Source organism: Neodiprion lecontei, chromosome 2, assembly GCF_021901455.1.
Source record: "Neodiprion lecontei isolate iyNeoLeco1 chromosome 2, iyNeoLeco1.1, whole genome shotgun sequence".
NCBI classification, from domain to species: domain Eukaryota; kingdom Metazoa; phylum Arthropoda; class Insecta; order Hymenoptera; family Diprionidae; genus Neodiprion; species Neodiprion lecontei.
The window spans coordinates 22,622,475-22,649,229 of NC_060261.1; the positions used below are offsets into that span (position 1 = coordinate 22,622,475).

General features: G+C 34.9%; 2 protein-coding genes across 13 annotated transcripts in view; one reads left to right on the forward strand and one right to left on the reverse strand.

The window, feature by feature from the left end:
• Positions 1-22,545, reverse strand: part of LOC107227441 (sodium/potassium-transporting ATPase subunit beta-2-like) — a 58,266-nt gene extending 35,721 nt beyond the window's left edge. For all 5 annotated transcript variants that reach the window (XR_006902806.1, XM_046731234.1, XM_046731233.1 and 2 more), the window contains exon 1: positions 22,206-22,545. Coding sequence is in view for 4 of the 5 variants with exons in the window: in XM_046731234.1 (XP_046587190.1) it covers positions 22,206-22,362 (157 nt within the window). In the remaining variant the exon portion in view is untranslated. The remainder of the gene's footprint in view (positions 1-22,205) is intronic.
• Positions 6,554-14,483, forward strand: LOC124292865. 8 transcript variants are annotated; one of them, XR_006902807.1, is made up of 7 exons: positions 6,554-6,748; positions 8,379-8,452; positions 10,748-10,961; positions 11,431-11,843; positions 11,906-12,162; positions 12,364-12,520; positions 12,733-14,483. XR_006902807.1 is itself a non-coding variant. In XM_046731236.1 (6 exons), the coding sequence occupies exons 4-6, from the start codon at positions 11,494-11,496 to the stop codon at positions 12,849-12,851; spliced, it is 945 nt and encodes a 314-aa protein (XP_046587192.1). In that variant the 5' UTR covers positions 6,554-6,748; positions 8,379-8,452; positions 10,748-10,961; positions 11,431-11,493; the 3' UTR covers positions 12,852-14,483. The 8 variants fall into 8 exon arrangements, 6 of the variants coding, with proteins under 6 accessions (XP_046587192.1, XP_046587194.1, XP_046587193.1 ...); XR_006902808.1 differs by having other exon boundaries at positions 11,999-12,162; XM_046731236.1 differs by having other exon boundaries at positions 11,431-12,162.
• Positions 22,546-26,755: the final 4,210 nt, after the last annotated feature.

The following is a 26,755-nucleotide window of genomic DNA, read 5'->3' on the forward strand; positions in this document are numbered from 1 at the left end:
AATAATATTAATAATAATTTTCAAAATTTTTACAATAATCAAATGAGAAATAACCAGACAACTTCTTGATTAATCAGTTTCTATCGTATTTACTAATGGTGCGTAATGCACTTTTGTAATACCGTTACATCTATAACCACAATAAAATGATATAATAAGCTCTTGACTAGAGAATTCTTTCAAAGTGAATCCTCGATTGGGAGGTTCACTCTCAATTTGGAGGTAAACCCTTGACTTGGGGGTTAACCCTTGACTTCGAGGTTAACCCTGAATTAAAGGGTACGAATTTACCCCTTAGAGGTTGAAGGTTATTTTGGGGGTAAAATTAGGGGTTCTTCCCGTAAGGGTAACACTCTGTCACGCAGTATTCCACAAAGCATTTATCAAGATTGGAAGTTGATATTTCCGATTTAATTCAAATTTTTTTCCGCAAAACTACTGGTCGAAAACCAAAGCCTCGATTTTTTAAAATTGTTATAACCATTCGTGACCGAGATATGGTTGTTTCAAATCCGCGAAATTTCTAAAATCTGAAAAATTCGGAAAATTCGAGAAAAATATAAAAACGTTTTTAAGTCGAATCATTTTCGAAATGCAACTTTTCCTCTGATGAAATTTATCTATTTGAATGTGATTAAAAATTGTTTAGACATTTCCATAAAATTTTCTGAATTATTTCAGATTCTAGAGACCGCGCTGTCTCAAAATGGCAATATCTCAGTCACGACTGTGTTACGTGCCAGCCGGGAATCGCGGTAGCGTCTTCTCTGAGCCGCTAATTACCGACTCGCAATTACCATAACAACATCTTACACGCTCTTGCCGTAAGTTCCTAAATCCATATCGATCTGCACAGTTACCATCCTACAGTTAGGGAGCTGGCTGCCGAAATTTCTATATGATTTGTTCATGTGGCAGACATTATTAATATCGATTTTTGTACCATAAGAAACATTGAGGACTGCGTCTGCCACCATGGCGAGCCTGCGTTGTCAATTGACGGCGCTTCAAAAAAGTTTAAAAAAGAAAGGTGGCAAAATCATTTGTTCATGTCTGCCTCTTGGACTAATGGTCAGAATTATCCAACAAACGTTGAATATCGAAGATGCAGACATCCAGACCTCTGATTTTCCAAAGGCAGACAATTTAAATATAATGTGAAATTGAATATATAAGTAAAAAATTCTGCGCTTACAAAATGTTAAAGAAAATAATTAATGTTACATATAAGCAATTGATAGGAGCGATTTTAAAAATATATGTTACATCCAGCATACCACTTCTCTCTATTTTTCCTACTCGCTAACTCCCCCACAGTTCTTCCATTAATCTCATGGTCCCTGTCCTGTCCTCTTATCTCTACGTAGTCTCACGCTATTCACTATCCCGCTTACTCATCAAATTCCATTCCCTACTTCTAGCAGTGTCACACCTTTTCTGCACCCGTACGTTTCAAGTCTCGAGCGACACTCCTATTCTAACTCTCGACAACTCCACATGCAGACTTCTTATATATCTCTCGCACAACACAATTCATTCCTACCAGTATCTCAACTTCTACACAGTAAATATATAATCGATATATCAAACATACTCAAGTTCATTCAATCCTCATCCTGATTTCCGGTTGACCTGAAACGTAAAAGCGAAGCCAACCAGGTTACTCCTTCCGCTCAGGAGTAAACTCTACTCACGGACGTAACACATATTTCAAATATTTGGGTTCTAAATCTGTTACCTGTCGTCCCGCAGGTATAGAGTAACAGCACGGTCTTACATACAGGTCTTGCGACTCTGAGTTTCGACGTGGGCCTCTTAACGTGTCAAGCCGCTAGCGTCGCTGCGATCGAGGGATGCCCGGTGCGACAAGGATGACGATAGTCGCGCTCGCACGTCACATGGGCGTGGAATCAGTCGTCAAAGGCTTATTCAAACATTGTAGGTTATGTTGATGCATCCCTCGATCGCAGCTCCATCTGGATTTTTCTTCAACAGAGGAGCCACTGTCTACCATTGGAATTCTATTGAGTCGCAAGACCTGTATGTAAGACCGTGAGTAACAGTATAGTTTGTCTTTCTTTCTTAAAGAGAAGAGAGAACGTTATAACTCCGTGGACAGTTGGGGCTTACCTATACATAGATATATAATGTATTACCGTGTACATTATAAATATGTGTATGGGTAGATCCATTACTTTTCGACCGCAGCCTGCGGGCTTGGGTCAGCGATTCGGCTGCTGATTTTTTTCAAGAACGTAGGTTATAAAAAAAGACGATTCTCCAAATTTGAGCTTAATGTAAGAAAATCTGGTGGCTATAGATATTTTTGAAGTTTTTAATAATTCAATTTTTTAGTTATTTTCACGATTTTTTCATGCGAGCTCTATGGGACTTAAAGACTCGAATTAAACGGCATTAACCTTCTCTGACCTTGTATTCTGAGGAAAAAAATATTTTTTTTACTCCAAAGCAAAATCCAATTTAATTAGGACCCTTTTCATGAACTACTATTTTAGCAAAATTTCGCATAAATTTGAAACGCTGCCAAGTCAAAAATTTTCCAAGTAGACGGCCAATCGACGGCTCAAATTTTTCGTCTAGGTATACTTTATCACTACCTACACGAATTATTATTAATTACCACGTTCCTTTTTATATACGGCCTCGCAAAACCAACTGATTTCTGAAAAATCGCTGTTTGCAGACGGCTGTAACTTTTTTCTATCAACTCGAAATCGCTCGAAATTTTCAGGGAAAATACTCCATTCTATCCCCAAACAACGCTGAAAATTTCCAACTAGGAGTCGAAGTTGTTAACGAGCTGTGAATTTTCGAAATGTTCAAGTTTCCCACGTATTATTTCGTATTTCATGGCATTATCAACGACTTCTTGAATTGCGCGTGGAAAATTTACACTTGTCGATTATTAACTTAAATAAAAAAAAGAAAAATGATGACCTTGCAAAACTACATACTGAAGTAATGTTATAAAAATATGGCTTACATCCCTATAATTTGTATCACTTTAAGAAAAAAACTCATTGACTGCGAGAATAGGATATTTATAGCAGTATAAAATAATTTCATTTATCATTCATATCGTAATTATTTATTTTAAATTGAATATTTGTTTCTTTGTGTCCCATGAAGTCGTACTCAATACTTGTTATATGGGTGATAATGTCATGAAATACGAAATATTATGTGGGAAACTTGAGCATTTTGAAAATTCACAGCTCGTTAACAACTTCGACTCCTAGCTGGAAATTTTCAGCGTTGTTTGGGGATAGAATGGAGTATCTTCCCTGAAAATTTCAAGCGATTTCGAGTTGATAGAAAAAAGTTACAGCCATCTGCAAACAGCGATTTTTCAAAAATCAGATGGTTTTGCGAGGCCGTATATAAAAAGGAACGTGGTAATTAATAATAATTCGTGTAGGTAGTGATAAAGTAAACCTAGACGAAAAATTTGAGCCGTCGATTGGCCGTTTACTTGGAAAATTCTTGAATTGGCAGCGTTTCAAATTTATGCGAAATTTTGCTGAAATAGTAGTTCATGAAAAGGGTCCTAATTAAACTGGATTTTGCTTTGGAGTAAAAAAAATATTTTTTTCCTCAAACTACAAGGTCAGAGAAGGTTAATACCGTTTAATTCGAGTCTTTAAGTCCCATAGAGCTCGCATGAAAAAGTCGTGAAAATAACTAAAAAATTGAATTATTAAAAACTTCAAAAATATCTACAGCCACCAGATTTTCTTACATTAAGCTCAAATTTGGAGAATTGTCTTTTTTTATAACCTACTTTCTTGAAAAAAATCAGCAGCCGAATCGCTGACCCAAGCCCGCAGGCTGCAGTCAAAAAGTATTGGACATACTCATGTATATATAAACATTAAACAATATAATTATACTACAACTATTAATACTAACAATAATGAGTCGTAATACCCGCTTTCCCTTGATTCTGCGTGAACTTCAAATAATGGTACAACTCAAAATCAGTGACCAAAATGTCTGCCAACTTTTTTTTGTATTCGTGTAGTTCTAACGAATCGAATGGTCGCAACTAGAACCATGAACAAATAATGATTTAGTAGAGCTTTTTTTTTACATTTTTACAACTACGTCCCGTGATAATGCAGAGCCCTGCATGTCTGCCTCTTGGATTTTCATCGTTTTGAGGATGATTCTGACCATCAGTCCAAGAGGCAGACACGAACAAATGATTTAGCACACCTTTTTCTTTTACATTTTTGAAGCGCGGTAACTCAAAAACGCAGCGATGTAGGACCTTCATTAACTGGACCAAATCGATTCACATTGATCTAAACTTTCATCCCTATCGATATGAAACATGAACAAATCATATACCAAAATGGCAGCCAGCTCCCTAACTACTAGTGTACAATATTCTTGCATTCTGAATTCTTATGCACCATACCATACGTTATTAAGCAAAACCAAGCTCGTAGCTGTGCCCTGCTAAACAGTATACTATGTATATTACAACAGATTTTAGACACAATAATACAGATAAGTTAAACCTGCAAAATGAAACACGAAGATGGTGAGATAGTAAATTCATAAGCATTTTACAATATTCTCTATTCCTAAAAACGTGAATAGACAATATAAACCAATCATCTTGTGTCGACTTATCTAAATACCTAGTTCACCATCAAAGAGCTCATTTTCAAACTCAGAAAGCAGAATGAAATTTAACATCGAATAGTACAACACAAAATTAAAGAAGAATCATTTTAGACATCAAACAATAACGAATACAATTAAATATCGGACAATAAAGAACATAATTCAAGATCGAACAGTACACAACTAAATTAAATCTAGAACACAATTAAAACCAATTCCAAATACAGGTGCAGAGTTAATAAACTAAAATTAAACAATTCTTAGATTCAGAAACTCCGACGTCCAAGTATTGCTACTGTAACCATAATTAAACAACCTTGCGAGTGAATAAGACCTTTCCAGTAAACATGAGCCGGTTAAAATGTGGTTGAAGAAACGTTAAGGTCGTATAATTATGGTTTAGGTAGAAAATATTACCGTGTTCGATATACGGTAATTTTTCAGTAAAATATTAATCGTTGTCTCTCCACAAATATTATACGATTTTCATTACACGTACATTTAAACAACGGTTTCTAGACTAATAATCAACGTTTTGTTTACTAGTTCAATTGCTAATTTAAATTCGTTAAAAACCGGTATATTTATAGATATTAAAATACAAATTTTCTACGTTTCATCGTCAACGTTTTGTTGTGGTAAGCGAGATTCGTAGTATAAACGTGTGGTAAAACCGTTTATATTTATAGTCTTATGAACAGTTAATATACATGTTTTATTCCTTCACCGGTAACACAAGTTTAACGTTTCATTCACTGCTTTTCTACAACATTTAAACAACGGTTTCTAGACTAATAATCAACGTTTTGTTTACTAGCTCAATTGTCAATTTAAATTCGTTAAAAATCGGTATATTTGTAGGTATTAAAATACAAAATTTCTGCGTTCCATCATCAACGTTTTATTGTGGTAAGCGAGATCCGTAGTATAAACGTGTGGTAAAATCCATTATATTTCTAGTCTCATGAACAGCTAATATACATATTTTATTCCTTCACCAGTAACACAAGTTTAACGTTTCGTATAGTTACCATACCTTGCCAATATGTTCTCATTAATTGTTTAATAATTAAGTCAATACACTTTTGATCTACTGATCACATGTAATACGTGAAAATTACGTCGTACATAGACTTGTCATATCGATACACAGAATTATATACCTACTCGGGCCGAAACGTAAACAAGATTTGTTTCGTACCTTTCTGACCTTCATATCCAAGAATACTACCCCTTTCAACATAGTGAGGGCAGGAATCAACTTTTACATCATTTACTTACATATTGCGATGTTTGAATTTGGAACTATAATCATTATATTCAAGTTTTTCTCATGTTAGCAGTGACTAAAATTCAACGTTTTGTTATCCTCCTCAGCACGTTTTTCTGATTACCTTAAATTTTGTAAACAACTGGTCATTCGATTTCCAATCTTTTTTTTCATTCGATAAACTAGTAAGTATCATCAAAAATATGAAAAAATTCAGGTGACATAACACTAGAAGTGATAATTTTATTCTACGTAATATTGTAAAGTAGAACAATATGTTACCTCCATTTTTTCAAATTCTTTTCCTTGTGTTATTGTTAATTCCCCAACATAGGAAAAAAAGTTGAAAAATCGATGAACAGATTTTTTTACAAAGGTCACCAAGAAATTACGTAGTTGAGCATATAAGTGCATCCCTTCGCGGCGTCTTTATTAATTGTAAAACATACGTTTTCCTATACCATAATGTATATATTGGAATAACCCATGCTAGGAAAGCGAGTGGCCGTAGATGAAGCTCGTGTACCATGGATGTTACATATACGTATAATGAGCGCATGTGTCAAACGACAAGCGGTCGCGAAGAATCGAGAATGTCCTAGCGTGAAATACTCGCGCCTTTTCTTCTGCCTCTGATTGGCTCGCTAGGTCAGCGTGTTGTAACTCGTACGGTTCCTGCACGCTGAGAGCCGAGGACGACGCGCCAGAATGCCCCCCCACCACCGTTCGCGAAGGCTCTCAGCTCACGCGATCAGTGAATCAGTCTAATTTGACCAACTTCCGAGGTCAGTGCACGTCCGTGTTTATGTGAGCCTTCATAAGCTGGTAAGTACAAATGTATTTTCTATTTGGAAAAATTTATCACGATGATTCAATACAGACGAAAATGACAATACAGGCGTAAATAACCTGACAATAAAAAGAAGAAACAAATACTTTGTGATTGCGTCGTACTTGCTTTTGAACGTCGCCGAAAGGATGTAGGCACAATAGAATTGCTTGTAGATAATGCTATAAGAAGCATGTGTATGGTATGGAATATATACTGATTGCAAATAGAAGCCGCAGATATTTATTGTTAGCTTCACTCTTACTTGTGCAGGCATCGTTTTTCTTTTATAAGGTTATCCAGTGAAATAGATCGCTAACACATACGTATCATGTACGAATGAACGATCATTTAGTGGCTGCATCTTTTCCCAATAAACACACAGTGGTTGAAATGATATATAATAGACCTGTCAAGACACGTTGAGAGAACGTTGAAATGGCACATAAAGATTATTCTACCTAGAATACAGGTGTTAAATACTATGTATTTTCAGGTACGATATCCGCCTGTTATACGGAATTCTTGTAGTTCATGAAATTCGTACAATTCCCGTGAATTATACGCCTATTCCGCGTCCAATGCGGAATTGACCGGCATATATTCACGTGTTTTCTACGTATATACAGATACGTTTATTTAAGTGATGTGTGGGGCACGAATAATTTATCGACATCCACTTCAGTTCCACAGCGGTCACGTTTCTTAAACGTCTATTCAACGTGCGTGTGTTTATTGGGTTCTACATTAATCAAATTTGCGTATATTATACGTAAATACTCAGCAATGAACGTGATATGGTGTGGTAGCCGCTTTTTTTTTTTTTTTTTTACAATACTGTAATGCTTTCAAGTTCGATTCGCTGACCTCAAACTTTTTCAGTGCTTTACGTTTCTTGAAATTCTCCCAAAAAATTTCAGAGATAGTGTTTCACATCTCTAGTGAAATGTCAAATAATTTTCATATTCAGATTTTAGAAAGTTTTCTTGAAAAAAATTGACATACCAAAAGAATGAAATTGCCCTGATTAGGGAGGTTTATCTTCATCGGGATTACGCAATTAACCCTACGATTAACTTATTTTTCCCACTTTCCGTCTGTGCACGGGGTCTTTTATGGAACAGCCAGATTTTCCATATGTTTCAGGATTTTGCAAAATCAGAACAAATTTGGGGTTACCTCTCAAAGTATGTCTACTATACATTATCTAAAAGTTGTCGGGATTGAAAATTTTTGTTCATCAAAATTGTAATATTCCCAAAAATGCATGAGAAATTTAGGATCATAATTTCTACAGTTTCCTCAAAGACCCAGTGTACAGACGGAGGATTAATTACCGGATAAATAAACACTGTTGAGGGTTTCATAAACGTTTTAATGCCGTTGAATTCGTCATTGTGCAAACATTTTTTCGATGTAAAATTGAATTTAATTTATTCACACGACTTTACCACTATTGTGTAACCGGTTATTGAATATATATATAGAACTTCGGTTGAATTATTGGGATATTATATGTAGATTGTAGATATATGTGATTGTACAATGAGTTCATTGTCAGCCTAAAAGTATGGTGAATTTTCTGAAGGCTGATTATTAACGTTCTTTTCTTTCTATTGTTCACAGGGGCGCACAAATATAAGTGGATATAATACGAGACTGACTGGTACATTTTAACGTAAAAATTTAGTTTGGTGTATGTAAGTACAGATCATTATATAATAATATGCCTCTTGATTTGAAAGTCTTAAGCAAAAGACAGTTGCGTCGGAAAAAAGCCGAAAATATAAATAGAGCGTTTCTTGATCTCACGAACAATGACATCGCGAAAAAACACATTTTAACATCGGAATCTCATGAAACCCTTTTGGATAGGAATGCTATGTATACCGAAGAAGCTGAAGGTGCAGCTATTTGTCAAGATTATAATGTTGTTCGCGTTGTTGAAAATAACGATAATAGAAAAACCGTGGATCATGATCACAGTAGTGTAGAGCCAGATAGCTATTTTAGTGACAATGAAAGCGTTGGATTATCATTACTCAGTTCTGAAAATGTTTCGAGCTGTGAAAGTGACGAATCACGTTGTAATAATGAATGCGATTTTGTTCAAAATTTACGAACCTGGGCATGTATGAATAACATTACGCATACCGCAATAGATCAATTGCTTGTGTTATTAAAACCAATGTACTCTGTTTTACCAATAACTGCGAGAACTCTCCTTCAAACACCAGCTTGCACCAGTACGTTACATCTTGAAAACGGTGAAATGTGTTATTTCGGATTAGAGAATGGTTTGAAGAGCAAACTTGAAGGAGGTCTTAAAAATAAAATACAGCCTGTAAATGTATTGCAAGTCGATTTTAATATCGATGGTATTCCTGTTTTCAAAGGTAGCGGAACGTCTTTCTGGCCGATTTTGGGACGTAGTGTCAATTTGATCGACGATAGTCCGTTTGTAATTGCCGTTTTTTATGGGATGGGTAAACCTATGCCGTTATCTTCGTATTTGGAAAATTTTATTCAAGAGACATTACATTTAACCGAAAATGGATTTGAATTTAATGGTAAAAAATACGTCTTGCAAGTTCGTCTTTTTGCGTGCGATGCTCCTGCAAGATCTATGTTGAAAATGTGCTTAGGTCATTCCGGTAAGACTGCTTGCGAGAGATGTAAGATATGTGCTATTCGTATTGGCAATAAGCTCTGTTATCCTGTTGGTAAGAAATTTCGGAGGCGAAAAGATCGTCACTTTTTTTCGTCGCGTAAACACAATCGTCATATAAAAGGACGCTCACCTCTCTTACGTTTATAGCTAGGGCTAGTGACGCAATTTGTTTTAGATCCCATGCACTTATTCTATTTGGGAGTTGTAAAAAGACTGATTCTCAAATATTGGGTCGAGGGTTCACGTGATAGTAAATTATCCAAGCAAGTTATATCGATTCTTGAACGTTTGATAAAAAAGTTGGCTCGATATGTTCCTGCGGAGTTTCCTCGGAAGCCCCGAGAATTGAAAGAATTGAAAAGATGGAAAGCAACAGAATTTCGCTTTTTCGTGTTATATTCCGGACCGCTTCTTGTGCGAGACGTGCTAAGCTCAAAAAAGTATAAGCATTTTCTGTCGTTGTCTGTCGCTATATACATACTGTCAAATGCAAAGTTGTTTTCAAAGTTCGGTAAAATCGCGAAAGCGTTACTGAAAAAATTTGTCGCTCAAGGTGCTAAGTTATACGGACCTCACTTTGTCGTATACAATGTTCATTCTCTGCTGCACGTAATAGATGATGTTAAACGGTTTGGCCCACTAGAGGAATATAGTTGCTTTGTATATGAAAATTATTTAGGCCATTTGAAGCGTCTTATTCGGTCAAAACGGTCTCCACTGCAGCAATTAGGTAATCGACTCGCAGAACTGAATTGCGTACGTAAGACTAGATCGCAAAAAAAAATATGTTGCCAAATTCAAATCTTCAATCAACTCGCAGGACTGTCAGTCATTGCAAACTAGCAGATTCAAAATATCAATAAAACAGCCGGATAATATAGTGGTCTGTGGTAAAGAAATACTCGTTGTAAAATCGATTGTTAATATTCATGGAGACTACAGAATAGTGGGTACTCCTTTCAAATATAAGCGGGATTTTTACAAAAAACCTATAAAATCGTCGAAACTGGGAATTTTTTTTGTCAGAAGCTTTAATCGTGCAAAGTCTTTTTCTGTAAGTGAGATATCCCACAAATGCATTTGTTTCCCATTTAAAGATGGCTTTACTGTTATCCCGATATTACACGAAAGAATATAAGCAATGATAATCCAAAAGTTAGCTTTTTCTGATTTAGCCCGTGTTCTACAAAAATTCATCATTTCTAATACATTAATCAAATTTAACAATCAGTTAATATGAAAGGTCGTGGATCTCATCACTTACAAATCATAGCTGATTATAACACCAAACATAAAATTTTATACTTTCAACACTTGTATTCAGGGCAGTAAAACGATGTATGCCATTGTTGAATTCGTGGTTGGCGAGAAGCGAGAATGTGCATTAGTGCCAGTTTTGTGGCTGGTGGATAATAATACCATCTGCTACTGGCCACGCACGAAGAATGAGGAGCATTTCCTAAAATTAGTCAAATCAAAGGCAATATATCAGAAAACATGGCCCAAGTATCCTGTTCACAACGTTCTGCATACTGGAGGTGATTGCTAACACTTATTCACTAGTACTGATGCTTGATGCCATATTCCTTACTTCTTTGATTTGATATTATTCATTCATTCATATTCAAAGTGATATTAATATAATACTGATAAGTACATAATTTATGTTCGTGTATATATATGTATATAGTGAGTCATTCATCAAAAATTGCATGATATTTGTTTTCAAAATGAATATATAAAACACAATTACATGTCTCAGGCTGTTAAATTAATTTTGTTCAATATGTTGCATGATTTATAAGGCACATAAAACGAGCAACATGATATTCATTTCAATTTTGTGTCGGGCTCATCTCTAATTGACCATCAATTATCGATTTCGTATCATGTCTTTTGTATCACATTTGGTGTTACTGTTCTTCACTGCGGTGTGTTGTTAAGATGATATTTCTCAATTAATAATATATATACCAATGTATTTCATAACTGATATTTCCTGAACAGAAAGCTTCGACGCACTACAAAAGACGATGACGCACATCATAGAACACGGTACATCCGAGGAAGATGGCACAGTTTACACCATTAGTAAGAAATCCACAGGGCATTGTTATGAAAGAGAGTCGCAGAGCAATGATGAAGATGAAGAGGGCAATGATGAAGCTGTCGTACGTGAAAATATATCCAAAAAGCGTAAACATACAAAGAAATCCAAGAAGAGCAAAAAAAAAGAAGGTAAAGCGTCAACGTGAGACGTCTTCAGATACTGCAGATGATACATCATCAGTTGATGAAAATTCTCCACCAACACACCATCCCACTTCGAACCCACGACAGAATTTCAACATATCCAATGCATCACCTGTTATCGTTTCTGTAAATGGGACAGCTCGCCCTTCAGCCCACAGTTTGACAAGGTCGGTAACTGAATATGACCTATCAACGTCACAAACTTTAGCCTCAACCTCGAATTTGGTAGCTGAAGCTGCAACTGTAGTTGCATCCCGAAATCCACTGAGGCCCATTGACGAGAAAGCTCTACAATATTTGGAACGTATAAAATCTTGTGTAGACCAGAATCAACTCATGCTGAGGAAAATCATATCGAGGCAGCAAGCAACTAACGTGGACAGCGTACAAAGGCCAGAGGTATTTCCAACGCTTCCAATTGAAACAATGGAAGAATTTGCGAACCTCGAAGAACTTCTCAAATCGAATGAGCATCGAATATACCTGGTGAGTAGTGCTTATGGAATGCACGGTTATGAAAATTTAGTATGAATGGGGATATTATTTCAAATATTTAGTCTGAGTGAGCTCATTATTCCAGAATCTGGAATACATCTGATGTGCAATCTGTCTCAGCATATAAAAAGTCATATCAGAATATCGAGATACTTCTTGATTGAGATGGGTAACTACTGAATTTCTTTGTAGACACAAAAACTATCCTCTATTGGAGGCACAAGTGGCCGTCAATGCGTATTGGCTGTTCTCAAGTCATTACTAACAAACGAATTAGCCATGCAGTTCAATTGGGCTGGTAGAGATAAAATTGCTTTCCAAAAGACACTGGTGATGCAAGTTATTTACGGTAATTCAAAAATAATTTGATTTCCATAAAAATTTCGACTTTACTTATAGGGTACTCTCAAATAAATATAGAACAAAAACTTTCATTGATATACAAACCAAGTGTACGTACAGTGTAAATGATATACATTAATAATATTTATTTATGTATTGTTGAAATTTATTGCAGTTAAAGTTTTCATGTCACATTTTGGTGACTTTGCCTTTTTTCAGATGCTGTTAAAGCTACTTTCCATGGTAAGGAATTAGTAAGCGATATCAAGGAAGCGAATATTGCAGCTGCAGTTAAAGATTGGTTGAAACTCGCTCGATCGCGATACTCCTCGAAATAATGTGTCAATACTTTTTCTAACTCACTCTGCCAGGATTGTGATTTTTTTTCAAGTCCCAAGAGAAAGCTAACGATTTTCCTCATTGAGGTGTATCCACTGTATAATTAGTTTGTTTTATGTTTCATTCGTTGTCAAACCACTCGTATCAGATACAAGTTTTTGTTTGTTTAGATTTACTTAAGTTTACTGTATGTTGTACTTCTATACTCAAGTCCGGAGTAGATGAAAGATAACGATTTTCCTCATTGAGGTACAATCATTGTATGATTATTTTGTTTCATGTTTTATTTGTTATCAAAGTACTCGTATCGGATACAAGTTTTTGTTTGTTTATATTTACGTAAGTTTACTATTTGCTATAGCTACTATACTCTTGTGAGTATATCTATGCAATGTAAGTATACGTATTTGTAAAAGACTGTGTGTATATTACATCCCTGTCAACTTTGACGGATTAGCAGTGATATCGAGGAAGTGAATGCTCCAGCTGCGGTCGAATAATAATTAAAACTTATGCGTACTGCGTACCTAGACAACGCTTTCTATAGCGTCTGTGTTCTTTTTTGAAATAATGTGCCAATACTTTTTATTATTTTACTTTGTCAGGATTGTGATTTTTTACCTAGTCCCGAGATGAAAGCTAACGATTTTCCTCATTGAGGTGTAACCATTGTATAATTATGTTGTTTTGTGTTATATTCGTTGTCAAACCACTCGTATCCTATACAAGTTTTTGTGTATTTAGATTTACTAATACTACTGTACTGTTGATTGTATGTTGTACTTCTATACTCAAGTCCGGAGTAGATGAAAGATAACGATTTTCCTTATTGAGGTATAATCATTGTATGATTATTTTGTTTCATGTTTCATTTGTTATCAAACTACTTGTATCGGATACGAGTTTTTGTTTATTTATATTTACTCAAGTTTACTATTCAATTGCTATAGCTACTATACTCTTGTGAGTATATCTATGCAATGTAGGTATTTGTAAAAGACTGTGTATATATTACATCCCAGTCAACTTTCACGGATTAGCAGTGATATCAGGAAAGTTAATACTCCAACTGCGGTCCAATATTGGTTAAAACTTGCGTACTGCGTACCTAGAAGACGCCCTCTATAGCATCTGTGTTCTGTGTTGAAATAATGTGCCAATACTTTTTATTATTTTACTTTGTCAGGATTGTGATTTTTTACCTAGTCCCGAGATGAAAGTTAACAATTTTCCTCGTTAGGGTATAATCATTGTATGATTATTTTGTTTCATGTTTTATTTGTTATCAAACCTCTTGTATCGGATATAAGTTTTTGTTTGTTCATGTTTACTTAATTTTACTATTTGCTATACTTCTATACTCTTGTGAGTACATCTGTACAATTGAGGTATGCGTATATGTAAAAGACTGTATGTTTATTTATACATCCCAGTCAACATTCACACAGTTACATCGTTGGCATAATAAAATGTCCGCATCAACGATACAGACAAACTGGTATATAAAAAACTACTGTTATGTTTCGGATACATTGTTAAAGCGGATATTTCGATACGTGTGCAATGTAACTATTGTCATTGTTGCCTTGGATGAAAGTACCTTATAATAAATATATATCATGTTTCGCAAAGGTGTGTGCTTTATCTCATTTAGTTGTCCTGTATTTCTCATAAGAATACATAGGTGTGGATGTAAAATAATTAATATCATTTAATTGGTGCAAGTTACCATTACTGAAATAGCTAAGAATGTGAGCGTTGCTGTATCATCTAACCCCTGAGATAAGTCCATATTGACCATACAAGAAGCTTTTAACAGCTTGTGTATTAATATAGTACATGAAAAATTATACCGAAAACATATTCTCAAGTTGGTTGTTACACGTTTATCGGAACCGCGTGATATTCGATTAAGTGTATTCAATTAAACGTATAATAATTGTTTACGGATATCGTTTTTACGTTTAATCAACACACATTAAGTACGTGTATTATTATAAAAAAAATTTTCCAATGAACACGCTTATTAAACGTGTTTGAACCACGAAAAATGGTGGCTATAACAGGTATATATTAAACGTCTACGTTAACATTTAAATTGCGTTCTTTCATACTTGTTTCATTACGTTTCCGAAAACCGTAATTTCGACGTTTACTTCAACCGTGGAATATCCGGATCATAATCACTAACAGAAAACGTTGATGAGCGCAGTCGAAAAAACCTATATCAGGGCGGACATTTTTCACGAGAAAAAACGTATGTGCTGAACGATTATTCAACTATATACAACGTTATTTTTCGACGAATTTCTTACGATTTATTTACCAGCAATGTTTATTGGGTTGTTACAACCTAACGTTAAGAATTGATCAGATGAACTTGTTTTTTGGTAATAAATGAGTATTTTGAATCTCAGTAGAATTATTTCTATCGCCCACAATCCAAAATAACCAAATTCACAGATGGTGACGAGCTGAAAAAGAAACCTAAACAAACCAAACAGACTTCGTACGCATGGACATAAAAAAATTTGTGAATCGAATATAAATCTGAATTAAGCACCGAAACGAAGATCTTTCGTAGACTTTTTTCGGAAACATAACAAATCTCTCTATCTAATAAAAAAATTCTGAACAAATGAACTGGTAAAAAACATTATAATAACAATAGTATAAAGAATATTGTAATAACAATAGTATGAAAAAGATTATAATAACAATAGTATACGCATAAAGTTGGAGGTGGGGTGAGATGCCAAAAACAAAACAAAAAGCATCTAGCAAACAAAACTTCCTTTGACAGCTGTCATCGGCTGTTTATGACAGTCTTTGAAATATATTTTTATAGGTATCTGTTTCTGACACGCAAAAAATAAACATGCAAACGAGAATTATCAAGATGATTTCCGACGGGAATTGTCGTTTTCGCGCGCTGGCGTATTGTGTATACGGCACTCAAGATCGACACGCAGAGGTGAGACTAAGTATCGTTTTAAATAAATCATACTGGCAAACACGTCAGTAGAAGTAATGAAACAGAACTCGAGGAGAGTTATATCCTGTAAATCCTTGATACGGTTAACCACTAAGTAAGGGCCTTCCCAGTTTCTTTGTAGTTTCAGACATCGTCTTTTCTGTCTTCGAGGTTAAAAGAGCCAGACAGAATCTCCGGGATTAGATTTTATATCACTGGCTCGAATATCATAACGAGTTTGCAATTTGTCTAAAGCCATAGAAATTCTACTTATAGCAAAGCTATGAATTTCTTCTACTATGGGGAAAATAATAACAATGGCAAAATAAGTCGCCAAATGCAATTGAGGATGCATGGCGTCGGGGGTTTTGTACATGTGAGTGGATTCGTTTACGAAAACAATCTGAGTAGACCTGCATATGGAGCCAATAGCAATGTCGGGTTGATCGGAAACAACCGATCAACAGTTGCGGACCTGTCATCAAATCAGCACAAATAAATTCGCCTGTCTAACAGACACTGTATAAGGAAGTAGTGAAGCGTGAAGCGCCGAACAACGAGACGCGTAGCACCGAGGTAGGGTTGGCGCGCGAAGCGCGCAGGGGCGAAGCCCCTAGTGGTTGAAAAAATTTGAAAAAGGGCGGAGCATTATTTTTCGACCAGTAGTTTTATAGGAAATTTGTTGGATCCATCGGAAATATCAATTCCTTATCTTGATCGATACTTCATGGAATACTATAATGTAAAATGCATTTAGTACCAATTGTGCCTCCCTGGTTATATAACAATGCGATATGCCTGTATTACTTTACTCATCTTGAGCACTACATTGATTTTGTGGGAAACAGTTAATACTCCGTGACGTCAATTTTACGTATAAACCAGACATCAGCTACACACTTCGATTCTAGTGTCACTCGGTTACACAATAATTACGAACGCTTATAATTCACAGACGAAGTTGAAGTTAGTAACGTTACTGCAACGATGCATGTTGAGGAAAAATCGTTAATTCGTAACATTGGTATTGTCCAACATTTAATAAACCATAAAAAAGAAACATAACTACCCACGTTTTGTAAAGCCAACGCATAACAGTCCATCGATGTATCAGTGATTTCACAATGCCATGTTGCGGTGATATGAATGCACCAATTGTGTTTTCTGTTTAGTTACTTGTGATAATAAGTAACAATACGTGAACAGGACAAAGTAATACGAAGAAGAACACGGCAATATAACTAAAATCCGAGTCAAGTCAACGAATCATGGGAATTTCTTGAAGTTATAATGTCAGGAATAGAATACTCTGGCGAAAGACATTAGACCAACGAGTCTGCGTGCCGAAGCATTTCCTTATTGTAAGTTAGACCAATGCTAATTTAATTGGGTATTTGCGGGTGAAATAATTGATTCAATATTTTAGATATTCCTCGACTGTTTCACAGTAATCCAGTTCACCACGATATCTCACATCCTATCATGCACTCATTTTTTCATGCGATAAAAAGTTCTTGGAATTTGAAATCATAATTGTCTTATGGAATTCTAAATCTTTTGAAGTTTTAGCATCGATTAATCCTTAACACAAAAAAGTGTTATACTGTCTTTGTAAATAATTAATTTGTACTACCTATAGTATGTTCAACTACGAGCTGAGTTACTAAAGAACTAAGACTGTTAGTAAAATACAAATTAACATCGCAACCTCTTTCAAAACGCCTTTTTAAAATAACGAATCACGACCAATGAGTAATGATTAGCATATTCATTGGTAGTCAGGTTAGATCTAGGGAATATGTTGAATAGTGCCCCTTTGATACATTATGATTTTATTATCATATTCATCTCAGCTTCGATTGTGCGTTTCATTTTTTGAGCTAGCCCGTTGAGGGCACCCATTGATCACGTGAGACTCACAATGGGAGGGAGGGGTACTTGAAAATATCACGATTGATCACATGGGAGTAGGGCGGGGTTTCAGGCAATATCAAGTATATTTTTAGTGCATTTTTTCTCAAAACACCAAGTATATTGAGAGATTTTTTTTCATTTCGATATCCACTATCCAAGTCTAAGATCGAAACCTGAATTAGTTGCAGACAGAACGTGTAAAGAATGTGGGTTGAACTTTTAGTTTAAAAAAGCTTTCAATGCACAAAACTTCTATGCACTGGTAAACAAAAAAACGTGCGTTAACCCAGCTCGTAGCGAAGGAGTAAATGAGGTAACCGAGCCAAATGATATACAGGATAACAATATTGATCAACTTGAAAGAAATTGCCTTCAAAATGAAGACAGCACAGCTTTAATTGTCAGTGTAAAAAAAAGCAACGAGAATCCCTGGATTAATAACCATCCGATTTATATTTTCCGAATACATATTTATCATCATTGCTATTGGTGAGAAAAATCACTTTGTAATGGGCTAGGGGGGTAGCGAACCAAAAGGTTTACCAAAATCTTATGGATGATCACGGTGGGGGGAGGGGGTCTAAAATTGATTAGAAAGGTATCACATGATTAATGAATGCCGCTTTTTACATATTAGGTATATTCTTATAGACACACCAATTAGTGTTAGTGGATTTCTGAGATCACCGAAGCTTTACATAAAACTGGTGATGATAACATTTTTATTTTTCATTCTACATATAATTGCAGTGAGGTAACGTCTATTCATCTGTGTACAGACTAAATATACATTATGTGAAAAGATATTAATTCGAAACCTACCATGAAAGTAAAGGAGAAGAAGAATTCATGAAATTGAACATCTAATTACCACACTGGTACTAATTTCCACCGAATAGATTTTTCGGCTCTCATAACTGTGTGACAGTTGGTTGAAAGCGGCAGGTAACCTGGAGTTGGATAATTTGCATTAAAGTTACGTGATGCCTCTGTGAGTATGCCACCATCGTGACCGTGTTCAGTAACTAAAAATAACCTAGCGAATACTGCCACAGGTAGTTGCGTAACACACTTCAAGTGTCGTAATATTGATCGGTATAACAAAGAATATGTCTTAATGTTCTAACGAAGGTTTGGCCGCAATATTTCTTTTTTGCCGTTCTTGGTGGTAATTAGAGGAGTCACCCAATGAACGTATCCAAATTCAGTTTGCTAGCAAATTCACACTTTTGAAAGTTTGAAACGGTACTTTTTTCTCGACTCCCATAAATCTAACATTCTATAACTTCAAATCATTCAACCCGATGCAATCGAGTGAAATCTCAACTTTTTTTGTATAATATAGCTCTGAAATATAGGGTAAAAATATTCTGCTCAAAAGTAAAATAACGAAAATCATTATTTACGTACTACATTGCTGTGGTGAAATTATTTGTCACGAAATATGAATTTAAATGTATATATTTCAGGTTACGGCAATGAATTATGTATAACAGGCAATCCAGATTTTAAAAAATCACTCATTGTCAGTCATATGTCTTTAATTGTCTTTTTCTGATTGTAGTTAACACCATAAAATTATGTTCAATTTTCGCATTCAAATATGAAAGGTCAATTAATACAATAGGAGTAACTTCCTGTATTACGGTGACTGAAACATTATAGTAAAATGAGTACCGATGCAACAACAATTTAAATATTGATAGCATTATACAAGAATGTAGTATAAGTAACTATTTAGTATAATTATATAGTTGTCAATACTACATTGTCCGGTTATTGCAAATTAAGTCTGTCTGTTTAGTTGACTAAGTTTCTTCACTTCAATAAGGCCTTAAAACAATTCACCGTTGCACCAAAATCAAATTACCACAATATTCACGAGAAAATATCGTACGAGCAAACATAATTAAAAAGAATCGTAACACATACTGTTTCAGCAAAGTGTCGAATCAGATAAATGTGTGTCTCGCGACACTCAAAATCGTCCTCACGCATGGACGCACACTCGCGTGCAATGTCTACTTGCCGTTTCTGCGTCAAATCTCGCCGCTGGCCCGTGTCGTGACTCAAAACAAATCAGCTGTATCTCATGTATTGTCTACTGTCTCAAAATCGTGTATGTGTATCATCAATTTGTATTCTCGACTGTAAATCATCAGTTATCGTTCTCTTCTCTTGCGATACAGATCGCATCACCTCTGTATCTTCCTCGAATAAAGTATTCTATATTGATAATCAAATATAATCTATCGTCATCGATCATCCCGCTTCCTCGCTATAGTCATCCATCACTAATTCGCGGATCCCATGTCAATGGTCCAGTCTCTATTGTAATCTCTCTAAACACATACATACATGAAGCCATCCGCAAGCTACGTAATTGTATTTTCGGGAAATGCGCGCCCCCTCCCCCCTCCATAAGTGCGTTTCGTAGTTTATGGACGTGTGTAACTGATTTTCAGTTTGTACCTCGAACTATATTTTTCTATATGGTAAGATATAAAAATAGTCAAACGACAAGACATCATTCGAATGGGTTACACATTATATTTGCCGAATCAATCACAAAAAAGTACCTTTGACAAGTTGTTGCATTTCAGTAGCGTTTATCAAATAAGTAATACGGTTAACTATTTTCAGATGCGTATGAAGGTGTTTCATACGAACTCGACCTGAGACTCTTGACCTTTCGGATTTGGTTCGCATTTTTTTGGGCGATTGTTTTGACTCTCAAAGACATTCAATTTTTTTTTTAATTTTTCGAATCTATTTGAATTAATGACAATTTTTAAAAATGAACGTACTGATCGACACAATTTAAAAATCCGAAACAATTCTGAAAAATCATTTGTCAAATAAAAAAAAAAATTGCGCTTCAGGCTGAAGTGAACCAGCGCTTCCTTCTCAGTTTTTTCGAGTTTTTATCAAAACAAACAAAAAAATAAAATGAAAAGTTAGTTTACTGTGAACGGCTGCTCAAACAATTTTACATATAACACTGCATTTTTTAGAATTTTTTGAAAATGTTTCCAAACTAATTGATTATTTGCAATTTTTTCAACCTGAAGACTCAAAATATTTTACGAAAATCCGAATTTTTTTTAAATCTGGTATTACATACAAAAATGTTTAAATCAGAAAGGTCAAGAGTCAGACCCAGGTAGAATTCACATGGAATGAGCCACATACAACAAACTGTAAACAGACGATGCAATACAAGAAATATCCTTGGTATATTGCACCTCATCCGATTTGTTGAATCTTGTAACTTAAGCCCCCAGCTATCACATAATGCGATAATTTATTTATAACAATAATGTGCTACAGTAAAATATTCCAATGTGTCTTCCTGTACCACCAAAATCCACAAGTGCTGTACTGCATTACATGTCACTGATCTACAATTTCAAACGAAAATGAACTGTCACTGAACTCAATTCATTCAGCTGCCGATCAATTTCATTAGTAATGACATTTTCAATATTACGGTGACATTGTGAGTAAATTTTCGAAAAATAACATCTTATGGAAGTATGAATTCTACAAGAAAGCGATTCCAAAGTTTGTTATTGGGACCAGGGAAAATCAAGAAAATATGACAACCAAATCTCTGTTAGGAATTTTCCAGCATACTCTGAGAGTGAAGGTATGTTCCTGATAAGCTGTATATTCTAACTGAGGTAAAACGGTGTACGAGTACAGCAGTCCAAGAAAATAACACACGTTTTTAGTTTCAATGATTATAGGTGTAACTTTGTATCATAATAAAAAATATCTGGAAAGGTCGACTCTTAATGATACAAATGAGTGTCCGAGTAAATTAAATGACATGTACCGTAATAAGTCAAACTGCACTATTGTCAGTGACATTTTTTTTCTTGTTGACGTAAAGGAAAGTAGGTTGACGTACTGAGAATGAAACAATCTACCTAAAAAAGTAAAACTAAAACATTGGAATATCATCCTACAATATTTCGGTCGGAACAATGTTTTTAACTTCCCGTTTCCCTAGTGTGAAAATAAAATAAAAATGATGTATCGAGAATGGATCTGAATGAAAATTGGTACGGTATGCTTTTTGGGTCGCTGATCACGAATCCAAGGTCAAAATTCCAAAATTTGTAATGGTAAATTCATTACAGTGGTTCGAAATTAAAACAAAACCGTCATATATTCATGTAATAAGGTATCAAAGGGTTTTTGAATTGTTAATCACGCATCTGAATTTGTAATTCGAAGTTCAAATTGAATATCAATATTTTTTTGTTGTGTGAACTTGGAACCTGCAGTGTGAAAACGGGAATTCGAGGGCTGACTCACGGTCAGCCTAAAGATGCGGTTGTTCTATTCATTCTGATGCTTGAATGAATACTTTGTGCTGTCGTTGATATGTTATCGAGTTACATTTACGTGTTCCAAGAGTAAAATAAAAATTAAATGAAGCTTCGTATATTTTATTTACCCCAGCTAGATTTTGTTCTTCCTAGAAATTTTTTTGTCGATGGATCATATATAGCTAGTCGCAATGCTTTCCAACGAGGGACTTTGGCCCGAGAACGTCTGCTACGCTCTGCTGTTTTGAAAGTTTCATTCTCAGACCTTTTCACCTGGTGACTCATGATAACACTAATTGTCAATTTGGTGCACAAGTTTGGGCTATGATATTTTGATGAGAAATGTTCAACGGCGATAGTCAATCATCGAAAATTTGAAATGAATAATTGTTCTGACATCACTAACATCTGCCAATATCGCGTTTTGAGCAATAGTAAGAAAATCACCACTATCGGACGTAAGCCCCACGGTTGCCAAACACGTACTGACTGCCACAGGCCACTGCTGCAAATTCGTACATAGAGTTTGTAGGTCGCGGACACTTCTCTGAAGCCGACAGCGTATTCAAGCAACGCGAGAGGGCAGGCTCTAGTTACAAGGAATGACCATAAATAATCGATTTTCGATTATTCGATTATTCCAATTATTCGATTATTATTTTTGATCAACGGGAGTAGGCATCGAAAAATTCATTTTTTTTTTTTTTTGGATTACGTTACTACAATCTCTTGCAAACATTTTGTGGTAAGAAAAACTGCAAAATTCGCAAAGTTAAGCTCACGTCAGCGGGACTATAAAGGCTTTGACGTTTCAAAAAGGGGTGACCATTCAATTCGCGTTTATGAACAATTGAAAAAACATGCGCAATTTTTATTATTTCTAACTTGTTTGTCACATTTTTGTCGGTGAAAATCAGTGGTGTACGTAAAAAAATATTAATAATAAAGCAAGATATTGCGAGCGTTGGAGACAACCCTGCGTTCGAGTGCAGTTCATATTTACACGCGTCTTTCTCGAATCAAAGTTTGTCATTAGTTTTGCCACGATAACTCAAAAACGCTTCAAGATATCGCCTTGAGTTTTCTTTTATATGAAGATATCAACTATCTCTACAAAGTGAGCTAACGTCTATGTGATTTTTTTTTTTTAAATTTCGTTGTTATTACAAAAAGGTCATTAATTTTTTAATGTTTTTTTTAAATTTTAGCCGCCAATTCTTTGCTTTTCATGTTTTTTCAAAAATTTTACATTCAGTCTGTAGAGGAACATCCCCTGAAGAGAATGGTGCTTTAAATTTGTCGAAAACTTTTAGCGTTCACTCAGAATCGTGGAAATAAAGGAGCAGCGCATGAGACGCGTGGTCTTCTTTATCCGCCCATACCTCCCATAAACATTAATATTTTTAAAATTGCAGCCACTGAATTTTATAGCCAAAACTCCAATAAAAATATTGTAGAAAATAAAATATATGTACATATTGTTTCCGTTCTTCACAAATGACATTTGAATTTTATTCCAGTTTCGACCTATTTTCGCTGCCTACTCCCCTTTAATCGATTATTTTTTCCCGATTAATCGAGTGTAATCGATTATTTTTCAACCCCCATTAATCAACTGACTTGGTAGTTATTCCTCACAATCGGTTTTTGTTTTATACTTCCACGAACGATACAATATCACTTTACGTGATTAAACTATCGATTATTATCATTGTCTTAATTACTAGGTACCTATTTGTTATAATAAGTGAAAAATAAATGAATATTTTTACCTGAAATTGAAGAATATTTTGAATGAAATTATAAATTATGAGAAAAAATAAATAAAAATTTCCTCTTTTCAGACTACATGCTGAAATTTACGAAATTTTGGTTTCAAAATTGATTTTAAACAAACACGAAATAAAAGATTAATCGATCAATTCTTACCGATTCGATTGAGTCATGTTTGATTATTTTTTTGGACTCGATTAATCGATGTAACGATTATTCTCACATTAACTCAGTGGCCATCGCGAATAGTTACTATTCCATTCGCGACATAAAACGATGGCATCTGTTTCAAAATCTCTGACTGCTAGATACCGAATTTAGTATTCTCTAATTCTCGAGTTGCATCATTGTCTTGCCGAGTATTCGTGAATGCAGAACTAGATGAATTATAATTTTCAGCTACAACCGAATTCTTTTTTGTGATTTTCAATCAATATATTGTTAGGGGACACGATAATAATTTTTAATAATTTACAATGAACATTCAATTATTCAAAAGCATTGTAAATCAAGATAAATTCTCGCTATATGTAGTATAAGAGCCAGCAAATGAACTGGTTACGTGGAGTTTCCTTATAATCTCATAAACACTGACGTTAGTGCTGGGATTATCATAATTCGCTTAGAAGTTCAGTGCCCCGTATACTTTTCATTTCTTCACGCGAATTTTGCGCATACAGATAATCAGCTTGCAGACACTATACGATAATGTACACGATCAACGTAACGAGTGTGGAGAAGTTTTAATGCTAGTAAGCCATTTGTATACATACGAGAATTATTTTATTGAAGAAATTATCTAATTTACCGTTTCCAGAATACATCAAAATTTTTGCGATCGAACGAATGGTTTTGTCTAATTTTTTTAGGTTCTATTTTGTTTTATTTATAGTTCTATGTTTTCAATTAGTAAACATATTCAAGCTATTCTCTCTCAATTGGTCGTAATTCAATTTTATGTATAACATTTCATAGGTAATACAATAATAAATTTCCAGTAGGTGTATCCCAGAGACCTTGTAATGTTAAGATGATAGAATAGATTCGAGTATCGAACGACTTTTTTCGCGCACCTTCGAAATGTTTATTGGATACCTTCTTATTTCTTGAAACATTTATTACATAAATGTAAAAACAAATTTCAATGTTTGAAATGAAATAATTTTCAGCAATATTTCAAGAATATTGAAAAAAGGAGTTAAGCATTGGTCGAATAGTTCCGTGCTGAACGAAATACATATAGGGCATTCCAGGCAAAATAACACCGCCTGTGACCTTGACCATTATGTATACTTTATTTTCATTTTTGATGATACTCGTCACTCAAAAAACTCCTGAGAGATTCTTTTCATATTTATTTATCAACTCGGTTTTTTAGTCGTTTAAGCCATCTGGAAAACAATATTCTAATTTTTGAGAAAATTAATACGAATTCTGTAATTTGAAACAACGAGTAGAAAACCAACACGAGGGTAAGATATCGTTTTTTTTTTTTTTTTTTAATTGCATTACTGAAATTTTTTTTGCTGTAATTTCGACATGAATAGTTAAAAATTTTTTGCGATTCATTATTATTTGATTTTGGAAAATACTGAGAAAAAATGTCCGCAAACAAAATGTTTCAACTAATTATGTCGTAATTGTTCGAATGGAAAAGGGCATAGCCGGGTAAGCATGTCAAAAGTGCCCCCGCTCGGAATGAATTCGGCAATGGAAGTGCAAGTTTTCTGCTGATGAATGATTGACCCATACCAAATTTAAGCTTTCTAACTCCATTTTACCCGAAGTTATCATAAAAAAACACGCGATTTTCAGTCTTCTCGCGTTAAATCCGCCATCTTAACTCCGAAAATTATGAAACAAATCACAAATCTAGCAGACATCTGTACACGTGTGAAGGATTTTTTTTTCAGTTTTTTCGGTAGCAAACTCGAGAGTCTAAAAATTGTTGAACATTTAGATTGCTGATTTCCGGTGGATACTAATAAGTGACCACCTTCTCTTTTCGACATCTTGAACGTCAAGTTTTGTGTGATTTTCTGTGATTTTTTTAGATTTTTCCTAAAGGTGCGTCATTGTTAAAAAAATTAAAAACCGATATTTTTCATTCTTTTATGGGCACGACGCAATGAGTAGGGGAGCCCACGATGCTAAATGGGGATTTACTCGAGCGTCGTAAAGATCTATTGGGTTGCAAAGCTTAGATGATAAGAAGAAAAAAATGTTATATGATATATACCTTTACATCGGTGGGGGAAGCGGATATAGATTTTTAAATATGTAAAAAAAAAACTGTTGCATGGACATCCTCGAGCGCGTCAGATATTGATAGCATCAATGCCCTACGTATTTTTAATAATGTACGTATGTTAATCTGATCGTTTGCATGATGCGGGTGGTTGTATGTAAGGGTTGAAAATGAAAAAAAAAAAAATTTAATCGAGCGCGTCAGATTTTCTAAGGGAGTGTTAAGTGCACCAAAAAAAAGCTCTTATTCACTAATCTGACGATTTCGATGGGACGCAAACTCGCGGCCATTTTCATAATGTGCAAAAAAAATTCGCCATTTTGAAATACTCAAGCGCGTCAGATTAAGATATATATGGTTCATCTTTATGTTCTAAACGTACTGTCTCATAATCTCACGATTATCTAGAGGGATTCGACTGATCTGACAAAAAAAAATTAGAAAAACGGTTCACCTTAAAGGCCATCCCTGCAACTTCCCGCTAATTCCATTCCTGGGCGCTTAAAATTGTACTTATGACATTTTTGAGCTCAAAATATAATTTATGTGATATTTTGAGCTCGCTGAGTTCAAAGAAATAATATTTCTATGCATTTGAGCTCTCTCAGCTCGAAAGTCTGATAGAAGTTTCATAGAACACTATTTTTGGAATTTTCA

What these genes read in the sequence shown, in the direction of transcription:
- LOC124292865 (XM_046731236.1), top strand. Translation starts at nt 11,494, where the DNA reads ATGGCACAGTTTACACCATTAGTAAGAAATCCACAGGGCATTGTTATG. An exon ending in ATGAGCATCGAATATACCTG is followed by an intron (nt 12,163 to 12,363) that starts GTGAGTAGTGCT and finishes ATTTCTTTGTAG; the next exon opens with ACACAAAAACTATCCTCTAT. An exon ending in GGTGATGCAAGTTATTTACG is followed by an intron (nt 12,521 to 12,732) that starts GTAATTCAAAAA and finishes GCCTTTTTTCAG; the next exon opens with ATGCTGTTAAAGCTACTTTC.